We start from the raw sequence: 11,915 nt of genomic DNA on the forward strand, positions 1-11,915 counted from the left end.
GGTATAAAAAGATCCGATTTAGATTTAGCGAACCACAAGTTCTCGATCCATCATCACTTGAAGATTACCGCAAGAATGTAAGTAGATATTTTTCTTTAGAATCATTTAAAATATGAAGGTGAAATAATCAGTGTATGCATGTGTCCTTTACAGCAACTCGAAATCATCGTAATCATGCCTGGATTTATCGACGCAAACTTCTTCCGTGTTAGGAATAAGTGAAGAGATTGCCATTTTTGTATCGGAAACACGTGAAAGCCATGTCTGGACAATCAAGCCACCGATTCCATTTAACGAGCTTTCTTACAAGGATAAAAGACAATGTAGATGGGTAGAGAGGAACATCTGCGGCTTACAATGGTGTGACGGTGATCATGAATTCCGCAACCAGCAGGAGATCATTGAAGCAATCCGGAAAAAATCTTCTGAATTTTATGCGAAAGGGTTAAAGAAGTGCGATTTTCTCTCGAGCTATTTAAAGCTGAACGTAGTCAACATCGAGGACCTAGGATGTCCGAAGATTTCGTCATTAATATGCGAGACGTTACCGCAGTGTTGTCCGTTTCATCGTGACCCCGACCGCTGCGCAACTGCAAAAGCTGCTAAAATTTCATCGTGGTTTCTTCAACAAAGCGGTTCCAACACAAATTTTTAAATAAAATCAGTTTCATATTGTGAAAATGTGTCATTCCTTGAAATGGATTTCAGCCTACAACACCCCTTTAACGGTCTCATTGCCGGGGCTACACAATCGGGAAAATCATTTTTTGTAGCTAACCTTATAAAACACAAAGAAATATGTATCTCACATCCCCCAGATAGGATAATATGGTGTTATACCGAATACCAACCGAGGCTATTTAATTCCGTATTGGATCACACACCCACAGTTGAATTTCACGAGGGGATATTAAACGTCAATATATTAGACCCTAATGTCAAGAATTTTGTTATACTCGACGACTTACTTTGCGAGATTTTGAATAATAAAGAAGTAACTAATTTGTTTATACGGGGATCGCATCATAAAAACACCTCGGTATTTATCCTTATGCAAAATTTATATTACCCCGGGAAGGAAATTAGAACATTAAATTTAAACGCTCACTACTTGATAATATTCAAATCCCCTCGAGATAAATCCGCCATATTTCACTTAGCAAAGCAGATTTGCCCCACTAACAGTAAATACGTCATAGACGCATTCCATCAGGCAATTGCTAGAGATTTTGGGTATTTATGGGTTGATTTAAAGCCAACGACGTCAGATGATCATAGACTACGGACGGGACTCATACCGGGCGAAGAAGCCGCAGTCTATATTCCAAAATGAAAAGGGTGCATACGCATCAACATTTCTTAAAGTATCTGACTACTTGTAATGCGTGTCAGAGAAAATACGCTATCAAACACGCTAGTAATGACTCTATCAAGGCTATAGTGGAATGTTGTATAAATGTACTACGCGGTAACGTGAAGTTATCAGATGACCAGAAGAAACGATTGAAGAAGCACTGTTTAATGTTACGGAAGTTATCTAAACAAAGCACTGTAGCAAAACGAAAAAAGATCCTTATTCAAAAAGGGGGATTTTTACCTCTTTTGTTAGCCCCCCTCTCATCACTTGTTAGCAGTGCTGCTGGTGCGGCTATAAGCAGAGCAATTAAAAATGGCTAGAAAGATGATTTTGGTACCTGAAGAAGTTTACCGTCGATTAAACTCGCAACCAAAAGTTGAAATTGGTGAAAATTTGGATACGAAGACTGTATTGGATGATAGCAAATTAAACCAGACGCAAAAAGTTAACATGTACAACCATATATTAACAAGTGCTATTAACAAAAGAAAAAAGAAGAAGAAACCCGTTAATTAACCGAAGAAGAAAGATTGGTATTCAGAAATAGCCCTGACAATCCCAGATACACACCTCAAGCCGGCCGTCGCTTTATATAAGTGGATTAATAGTAACACTAACATTAATTGGTCTGCCAATGGTGAACTCATGTATAAAGGTCAACCAATCATCGGGTCAAATATTATGGATATTTTACACCAAACTGTTAAAGCATATAAAAGCAAATCGAGATACAATGTCACTGGATTAGACAAATTTTACGATCTGCTTATAAAAGAAAATGTACCCAAAACTCTTGTTAAAAATAAGTTCCCATTTGAATACTCTACCAGTGCTGTACCTCTGGATGTATCAAGTACCTCCCTAGATGTACCAAACATCGATTACAAACCCCCAACCCCGGAATCTATGTATGGTAATGGGTTTCGTAATTGGATAAAGTTAAAATAAAGAATAAAAACCAACACCCCGTTTCATTTCTCTCACAAATTACTTTAGAGTTATCATGGAAGGTTGTAACGACCCTTCCCCCACAGGGTTTCTTGCCTCTCCATCCATTTCATACTTAAGTAATCCCAAAGTTATTACGGCGCTTTTGATATTATTTCTTATTATAATTATCGAACTATCTGATTTCGCTTACTGGTACACTCTAAGAAATTGGAGTGTGATTTAACACCTTTATAAGTACTTTATATGGGTCCAAATTTGACACCGTTACAGGTGTACATTTACACCCCTGAAGGGATTTAATCACACTTACACTCAAAAAAATGGGGTGTGCTTTAACACCTTTAAAAGTAGTTTATATGGGTCCAAATTTGACACCATTACAGGTGTTCATTTACACCCCTGAAAGGGTTTAATAACACTTATTTGAGCAATTGGTGGCAAAGATAAGTATAAAATTGTGCAACAGAGGTGCAGTTTAACACCTTTTTAACTCTTATATCGCACTGAAAGTGAATTTTTACTCTCATATTAGTGTTGTGCAACTCCTTAAAGGGTGCGGCATAGCACCTTTCAGAGTGTCGCTTCACACCTTTAAGAGTGGGAGATTTTTTGGTAGAAATTCTAGTACTTTTCCTAGACTTAAGAGCAAAACCGATGACGTAAAAAAACTATAGTAGCTACATTTTGACCACTCATGAGGCATAACTCAAATATCGAGTATGGTTTTCCTGTTTAATTAAATTTTGATTATCCGCCATTCCGCAGTATTATTAGCAATCATAGCAGGATTCTTCCTTGAGAGAACTTCATCACTTATAGGGAGGAAAGTTCTCACATGCAGAACTATACCTCTTTAAGCGAGGGTTGTTGCGTTACGGGTTTATAAACTTCCGAAAAAGGCAGAAAGTTTTCACTTCGTACAAATGCATAGGGTATTAAATTAGTTTTGGAGGCTATACTATTCAAGCAGTAGATATAGACGTTCTTGTTAAATTTAATAATCTCTTTTCACTAAGAGTTTTTCGAGCACCAGAAACGCGTTTAATCTAATTTGCACTACAGATTTTACAAAAAAAAAATCCATTTAGTACTCTAATTTTTCTCAAAATAATGATAAAACATGTCACAAAAGCAAGTGCCCCACTTTGGCTTCTCAAGCCGGCCCTACTGTGAGGCCAGTATCTAACCTAGTCTCGTTTTTTAAGAGTATCGCTTAACACCTGTAAGAGTGTCGCCTAACACGTTTAGCATAGTTTTATGAAGGTACAACACCGCCAGATTACCAATTTCTTTGTTAATTTTATTTAAAGGATAAAACTGTTTTCTTTCATGAATATCATCTTTAAAAAAAGGTTTAACAAGTACGTTTTTCAATAATGTTTTACTGTTTGTATTGACTTTAATATTAAAACATTAATGAAAAATAAATGAAAGACCTTATTTAAGAAACCCGCAGTAATATAATTTTTCATGTTTAATTTCGAACGGGGTTTTAATAGTGTTATTTTACACCGAATTTACACTTTAAATTGGCCTCTAAAAACTCAAGGTAATAAAACACTCTTTTGGGTGTTTTTACGGTGTTTACACCGTTTTAACACCTTTTTAACACTTCCATTTCTTAGAGTGTATACCCAAACTGGGATAATAGGAAGTCAATGGGTGGAGTATAACTCTACCTCCAACGTGGATGAAAATCAGGCTATTATATTTCCCGTCACCGGGAACTCCGAGTCATACATGGACTTGAAAAACACGCTCCTGCATTTACAAGTAAAAGTGGTTAAAGCGGATGGGTCTCTACCTAAAGCCGCTGTGTACGATGCGGATGGTAATTTGACAACTCAGGCGGATAAAGTTGGACCCGAAAACCTATTACTCTCCAGTCTTTTTAGTGAACTACACGTATCATTGAATGATAGATCAGTTACACCATGTCCTCAACAATACGCATTCAAGAGCATGATTCAAACGCTATTGACATTTGGTGGTCCAGCGAAAAAGAGTTTTTTGACCGGGGCACTATTCTACAAAGATACGGCAGGGCATTTTGACGACTTTTTCGAAAATGAAGGGTTTGAGAAACGGAGTAAATTCGCCCAAAATGGGGTTATAGACTTGATCGGTGTCGTACACGCCGATATATGCTAGCAAAATCGCTTCATCCCTAACCTGGTCGATGTGAATTTTAAATTTATCAAAAGTCCCAACGAATTCTGCTTACATGCGGATGGAATTAAAGCGAAAGTTATATTTACCCACGCTTCGTTATTCATAAGAAGAGTTAAACTAACCCCTGAGATTATGATATCACACGCCAAAACCCTGGAATTGGCCACGATGAAATACCCCATAACACGTACGGAATGTAATACGTTTTCCATATCTCAAGGAAGTAAAATAGCAGTCAAAGACAATTTATTTAGCGGTCAACAACCCAATAAAGTTGTAATTGGATTTGTAGACCAGAACGCGTTTTTGGGTGATTATAAAATGTCGCCTTTTAATTTTAAAAATGAAGCGGTGACTCAAATCACCTTATCCGTTGATGGGGTTAGCGTACCCCATAAACCCTTAAACCCCAACTTTAAGGATAACCTATGTATGAGATCGTCCGCCAATCTCTTTCTTCAAACCGAACAATGGAATATCGACGAGGGTAATTTCATTGACCGTGACGAGTTCGCCAATGGTAATGCTCTTTTCGTATTCGACTTGACCCCCGACCTGAATGGTAGTTCGACTGAAAGTTTCAACTTTATAAAGAACGGTAGTGTCCGATTGGAGTTAATATTTGCCGAAGCGCTACCGGCTACAATTGCCGTCGTTTACTATTCCGAATTCCAATCTTTGATTGAAATTGACAAAAACCGAGCTGTTCTATTCGATCAAAGCTCATAATGGACTCCCAACAACTTGAGAGAATATTAAGGCGCGACCCATACGCTAAAAATCTGTTTAGGGGTATTTTTGCGGCGGATAAACTACCACTAACTGTTAAAACGTTCCCCTCTCTGTACATTGTGAATACTGACACCTCAAAAGGGGGAGGAAAACATTGGACGGCCATATATATTTCAAGAAGAAAAAACACTGAATTCTTTGAAAGCTATGGAAATCCTCCGGATTGATTTAAATTTGATGATTTTGTAGAGCGAAATAGCCTAACTGTTACGTTTAATTCACGCCAACTACAGGGGGAATTAAGTCAAACTTGTGGCGGATATTGCGTTTACTTTTCATTGTATAGATGTAGGGGAGTTAAAATGTTTGATATAATAAAACGAGTTTCTAAAAATAAAAATGTTAATGATCGTATGATTGCCGAATATATGTACAAGAATTACTCAATAAATTTTAATTAATTTTACATTGAAATTTAATGGATGTTTTGTTTTATTTCACTTTTAAAGAACCTTTAAAACCATATAAGAGAAAAAAAAATACAATAATTTGCGGGGTAATATATACAAATTACTATAAATATATATACAAATATATAGATTGATATATATATATATATATATATATATATATTGTCGTCACAGGGATTCAAACATAGTTTGTTTTGTCGTATTGTGTAAAGATTATGCTTTTCACTAACGATGCGTTTCATCTCCGCAACGGTAACCCGTCGATTCAAGAGACAATCTAGATAATCTTTGTGAAAAACACTTCTTCACAACTCGTTTACAGATTCCCTTGGCTGTCTTCATCTCTCCCTCCGCTGATAAAATGCTATACATTTTAGGACGGAGGCCACAGAATTCGCGCATGGGTACACCGTTTAGTTCGTCTTTGAATTTCCCTAGGACCTTTTTATTTTCATTACTAAAAAGCGGATGATCCGTAGGATATCCGGAGAAATCATAGTGGTGAGCTTGTAGAGCAAAATCAGCGTATAAATCTCTCGTCTCGATGGAATAGGTGAGACTGTCTGAAATATTATTTTTATTTAGATTATATTATTTATGTATATGTGTGAAATAAACATACCTGTATCAGTGAAAAGTAATTTGACTTTACTGCCGTATTGCGCACGGATTACATCATAATGAAACCTATACATGAGAAGTTTGGAGAGGTCTAAGATTGTAAAACCCGTGTAGATGGGTCGATTCAAGGTAATGAACTTCTTCATAGAGTGGATCCCCACCAGATCATTATGAAAAATTGTGAATTTCTCAAATGCAGGTGAACTGGCTCTTTTGACAGCTAACTCAGGGTGTTGAACCAGATCAAACTTGATTCGATTCTTCAAATTTTCCATGCTTTTTCCTATAGAATGATATATATTTTTATTGACGGATCTGAATTTTCCATACTAATATACTAACCGAAGACAGCGTTATTCATTAATTTGAAGAAATCCTTCTCGAAATCGTTGGCAGCCGCCTTTCTTTTTTCCGTATTGAAGGCGATGTACTGGGACAACCAAGTTCCCTGCTCAAAGGACATGATACGATGGACCCGACTGATTTTCATACCTTTCTCGACGTAATATTTTAGGTTACGGTAGTGGACGATGTATTTGGTTTTAGGGTGAAGATCCGGTACCAGTTTGGGAAGAGAGTCTTTCAGTGGGATATTCAAGTATTCCAATTGTTCCCTAGTGTAATCAGACAATTCCGAGGTTGAGATAGATCGTTTTTGCGGGGCTAGCGGAAGGTCATTATGAGTGTGGTGGAGTTCAGTTGGATATGCCAAGTCGACCTCGAGGATGTATCCGACTTTGTCACCATCCGGATGGTTAAGTACGTCTTCGATAGGTGTGGAATTATCCCATTGAAAGTTTTTCATTGGCATGGGATCCATCATGACGGTGCCGTATAGGTTGTTACAGTCTAGATACGTTAGAAAACTCGTGGGTTTTTTCGGATCGTAGGTCTCGGGGAAGAGGTTATTGTTGGCTGTTGCCAAACGGTGACTAATCATGGAAACACCCCCGCGAATCAGTTTTTCAATCATCAAATGCATATCTGGGTCAAGCAGTAAATCCAACTCTACGCCTGTCATGTAGAGGGCGCTCTCCCAAGCGAATCCTGGACTTGTATAGGAATGTGCACTGTCTAATTTGTAGTAGTTCATACAAATACTTCGGAATGATTCGAAAACGTCAGCTAGCTGTAGAGTGTCAGCAGCGACGTAGAGGTCGTGATACTCGCCTAAAACGTATCTCCCTGTTAGCATGACAGTTATTAGAGGTTGTATATAAAAACCCTTTCCTATGTTTTTAATCTGGAAAGTTTCCCAGACCTTTTGCGCATGCTCATAATCACTGTCAGAGATATGAGAGTCAGTTAAGATGTTGAAGAACTCTTCCTTCGAGGGTAGTTGTTCCAGATCAAATTTTTCTGTACTGTCCATGTAATCATAAGGGTACACTCCCTTCCGTAATAGTAAGGCGGTTTCGTCAGTTGTATACACAGAATTTAAAATGGGGAACTTCTCCCACCCTCCTTTAGCTAGATTCCCTACGAGGGTTTCCAGGGAAGCGGGTAAAATCTACACGAGTCAACGAAACGCAGATGACCTAGCGAGAAGGAAATATACGTCTCACTATTGCTCGGAATGCATTCGATTTTTTTTATTTTTAATTAATCCGATTTGCTGCATGAGGAGATGACCATCGTAGCGACTCAGGTTATGTAGGAAGACGGGTATATGTAGAGGTGGTTTCAGTTTTAGATTGCAACTATTGTGCGCTGCTCCACGGTACGTCCCCAAGTAATGATCGTGATCTCGAACTTTCCAATCCTTTTCCGTGAACGGTTTATAACATAGATAACAGAGTGACGTCTTTCTGAAAGTTATCTCCTCCTCGCTCGATAGACTCAGTGGGGATTTTTCAGCGATTTTATCTAGGATAACTTTCGATTCAATATCTAATCTAGCAAAAAAGACGTTGGTTGCGTCTTTCCCCCTATATGTAACTGGTTTATTGGGAGTTCCTGATAACAAATATATGGATTTATAAGATGAAAAATTAAACTTTGTACTGTAACTTACCGTCAGGACCAACTACGATGTAGGAAAAACCACAAGATATATGTAAAGCTAGAGTGGTGGTCGAAGAAAGCGTCGAGTCTGGTAGGCAGGTGTCAACCTTAGGCATAATCGACTCAAAATCAGCGTAGATAACATACGGAACCCTCATACACCATCCGAACTTTCTGAATTTACAGATGGGTTCCTTGGTAGGCATGATGATACGTTGAGGTCCGTGGATCTTACAATCTTTCACGTGTTCGTTTTGGTTACTTTTAGCGTTGGTACCAGTGAAGTGGTGTAGACAATAACGACAGTAGAACGTCACTCCATCGTGTTTCGTAAAATCGTTTAAGAGACGACTTAAGCTTTTTATTAAGCAGTAATGTTGTTTTTTCCCTTGGGTTAGTAATAAGAGGTCAATTTGCCGTTCTTCTTGCACTTTATTGTTACTAACGTAGATGGGGAAAACTATTTCTTCTAACGCAAAGATGTTAACCGATAGCTTATTTACCCGTTCAAATTTTTCCAGTTTGTTTGAATCAGGTTTAAAGGGGAAAGATACCCCATCCAGATTCAACTCCTCGGTAAACCCGATGTATTTACTAACACGTTGAGGGTCTTTATCAACCGGGTGTAGTTTAGCTAAAATGCTGTATAAAAAGCATCTATCATCGGAGTTTTTGATATTAATCACAGCTTTTTTATCAGCTATCATTGGGGTAGTTCAATATATGACCCCCCTCGCAGGGGTGCATACATAATAATGTTTAATTGTAGGTGTAATATACGATCTAACACCCAACCGGATCCCATGTTTTCAAACTCAGACATTGATTGCTCGATTTTTTTAATACTTCCCGAGATTTGTTCTGGGATAGTGTCAGAACTTAATGTGGCATAGGTAATCCCACGAAAATACGGCAGAGCTTCAACAACTGTGTCGGCGTCGGCTATGGGTCTTGTATAACGCGCACGGATCACTATATTCCATTTCACCCCTTTTTTCAACTGTAGTTTATTTAGAACATATGTATAAATTGTATCTTTATGGTTGTTAATTAATCTTGTTGCATCTGTTTCTACACCACTCGGGTTTATGCGGGCGGCAAAAACAACGTCTCCTAGAGCTTCGATTTCCTCCCACTCGTCTTGAGGTTCTGATGACGGTGATGAGCGTTTAGCAGGTGGGGTATCGTCACCTGAATGGTAACGTTTCCGAGGTTCTCCGGATGTAGAGGGAAGATTAGGGTTTGGTGGAGGAGGTATGGCGGGTTGGGGTGATGTCTCGAGGTTTGAGGGTGGGGTGGTTATGTCTGGAGTTGGGCGGCTGTTAGAAGAACTTGCAAGAGGTTGAACGTGTACCTTTTTGACGTGGTTTTTTAAATTAGTTTTTCGCGCAAATGATACCGAACATTGGGCACACGCGAACTTTATATTTTCATGCTGCGAGCGGATATGTTGCGTTAAATTTTTTATCGCAGTAAACTTAGCGTCACATTTATCACAGTGAAACATTTTTTCAATAATGTGAATACTGCTAATTTTAATTTTTACTCTTACCTCCTAAAGGAACGGCAGCTGAATACATGACTTATCAAGACTTGTGATTTTAAAAATCTATATCGAGTCTATTTATACTTCCCTGAAACACTTGAAATTGATAACGTTTACCCTATTGCCTTTAGCAAGTACAATACATGTACCAGCAAATCTTAAAGTGAGTAATCGGAAACCTCTAAAGCTTGAAAATAATAATTCTTTAAAAGTATAGAAACTCTTAATTTTAAGTGTTTGTAAATAACTTTTTAGGGGTCTTTAAGTAGGATAGATCATCGAAAAACCTCTAAGATTAAAGTACTTGAAAAGAATATTCTCTCTAAATTTTAAGTGTTTGTAAATAGCTTGAGTGAAAGAGAGAAGAGTTTTATCGACTTTAAGTGCAATAAGTCGTCGGGGAAAATGTTAGGGATACACGATAATAAGTCGTATAGATTTATCAGTAGAGTGAGTGAGTGACAATGTAAATATTAAATTTATTTAATTTTTAACAATTGTTTAAGTAGTAGATAATTATTGTTATCATTTGTTTACAAAATTCAATACTTAAAAACGTCTTGTTCAAAAACTTGTGATGAACATCCTCTATATCAGTAGCTCATGACTTTACACGAAGTTCACTTCTCCCTAGCTCGCGCCGGCCATCATCTATGAAGTATTTTTACAGGCTAGAAACGGTACCGTTCCTCCCGAACAGCGAGGCAGAGAGGTGAAAATAAAAACACTAGCGTCGCGTAGTGAGAAAAATATGCTTTTCTTACAATCGTATCATGGTTGTATCTTATGCAGCGGCTTCTCACTTGCGCGAAATACAGTTGAATCCCGCCGTTTCTAGGAAACGTCAGATTATCTTGGCAGTGGCCATTTATCACAGTTCCCTCTCGAGAGGAAAAATTTTTCTCTTCGCGACTAGCGCGCGTCGGGAGGGGGAAAAAAGTCACGCCTCTTCACTCTTGCAAAGTTTTTTTTTCGGGTTTTACTCTTCATAGATGATGTCCACGGTACTAACCATTATTGAAGTGAACTTCGTGTAAAGTCATATATTTCTGTCTATATTAATAGATTTTATGGCTTCTAGGTGTTTATTTCCCGAGGTGGTCCAATTGAAATCTAGGCAGTCGTGCTGTAGTTGAGATGGGTGGTCAATCGTACAACCGTTGCAGGATTTTTTAATGATTTCTCGTAGTTGTGTTTCAACGTTTTCTTTTATAAGATTGTAAACACGCTTCGCCTCGTTTAAAAACGTGAGTATGTTTGCGTACTGATCCAGAAGACTTTTCCAGGGATGTAAACTTACGTTAAAACCCTTTTTCGTCGGGATGTATGTCCCGTAACTCTTTCCGGTCCCGCAAATCATTTCTCTAATGTCTAATACTCTTCGGTCTTTTTAGGTATACATTTCAATACGTTTGTTGTTTGATCCTTCTAAGAACGTTGAATACGTTGAAGAAGTCTTACTCTCCAAGAACGACGTGATTTGATGTCGCATGTCCCATATTTCCGCAAATTCTAACTCGGTCAGAGTAATGCCGGAAGATCCATCGTTAAGTCCGAGCTTCAATTGACATCCTGGGGTGACGATGACAGACTTGGTATATGAAACCTCGAACACGTTGCTTCCACACCTAAATACACGTGAATTATAATACGGTTCGCATACAGTTTTAAAACGATTCTAAAGAAATATATCTACTTACATTCTTGCGGTAATCTTCAAGTGATGATGGATCGAGAACTTGTGGTTCGCTAAATCTAAATCGGATCTTTTTATACCTCTCAATGTACTTGAAACGCTTTAAAATTAATTACAAGTGTCTGTAAATATACGATGTAGGTTATAAGTGTTTGTATATACGCGATGTAGGTTATAAGTTTTTGTAGATAGTTGACGTAGGTTATAAGTGTTTGTAAATAGGTGACGTAAGAGCTGCAGGCTGCAGGCCTGCAGTGCGCCAAGTCCCTTCGTCCAATAAACGCTCGTTTTTGATAAGTGAAACTGATAAGATAAGAGATAAGATAAGATAAGTACTGATAAGATAAGATAAGTACGATGACGTCA

At 38.0% G+C, this 11,915-nt stretch overlaps 3 protein-coding genes and 1 long non-coding RNA gene across 4 annotated transcripts; 1 reads left to right on the forward strand and 3 right to left on the reverse strand.

Annotated features, from left to right (window-relative positions):
* The first annotated feature begins 4,612 nt into the window (after positions 1 to 4,612).
* LOC149619065 (uncharacterized protein F54H12.2-like) lies at positions 4,613 to 5,209 on the forward strand. Its single transcript, XM_089854552.1, has one exon. It carries the CDS (start codon positions 4,613 to 4,615, stop codon positions 5,207 to 5,209), a length of 597 nt encoding a protein of 198 aa, XP_089710678.1.
* A 632-nt stretch (positions 5,210 to 5,841) lies between these two features.
* Positions 5,842 to 7,741, reverse strand: LOC149619066 (uncharacterized). Its single transcript, XM_089855011.1, has 3 exons — positions 6,646 to 7,741; positions 6,305 to 6,586; positions 5,842 to 6,245 (listed from the first exon to the last, which is right to left on the reverse strand). The coding sequence occupies exons 1-3, from the start codon at positions 7,673 to 7,675 to the stop codon at positions 5,908 to 5,910; spliced, it is 1,650 nt and encodes a 549-aa protein (XP_089711137.1). The 5' UTR covers positions 7,676 to 7,741; the 3' UTR covers positions 5,842 to 5,907.
* Positions 7,742 to 7,855: 114 nt separating this feature from the next.
* LOC149619067 (uncharacterized) lies at positions 7,856 to 9,018 on the reverse strand. Its single transcript, XM_089855012.1, has 2 exons — positions 8,318 to 9,018; positions 7,856 to 8,259 (listed from the first exon to the last, which is right to left on the reverse strand). The coding sequence occupies exons 1-2, from the start codon at positions 9,012 to 9,014 to the stop codon at positions 7,868 to 7,870; spliced, it is 1,089 nt and encodes a 362-aa protein (XP_089711138.1). The 5' UTR covers positions 9,015 to 9,018; the 3' UTR covers positions 7,856 to 7,867.
* A 1,435-nt stretch (positions 9,019 to 10,453) lies between these two features.
* Positions 10,454 to 11,650, reverse strand: LOC149619068 (uncharacterized). The gene is made up of 2 exons (XR_016375373.1): positions 11,554 to 11,650; positions 10,454 to 11,481 (listed from the first exon to the last, which is right to left on the reverse strand). It is a non-coding gene; the product is annotated as an uncharacterized LOC149619068 (long non-coding RNA).
* Positions 11,651 to 11,915: the final 265 nt, after the last annotated feature.

Source organism: Phalangium opilio, unplaced genomic scaffold (genome assembly GCF_054372755.1).
Source record: "Phalangium opilio isolate 3A_F unplaced genomic scaffold, DU_Popi_V2 ptg000209l_1, whole genome shotgun sequence".
NCBI lineage: Eukaryota > Metazoa > Arthropoda > Arachnida > Opiliones > Phalangiidae > Phalangium > Phalangium opilio.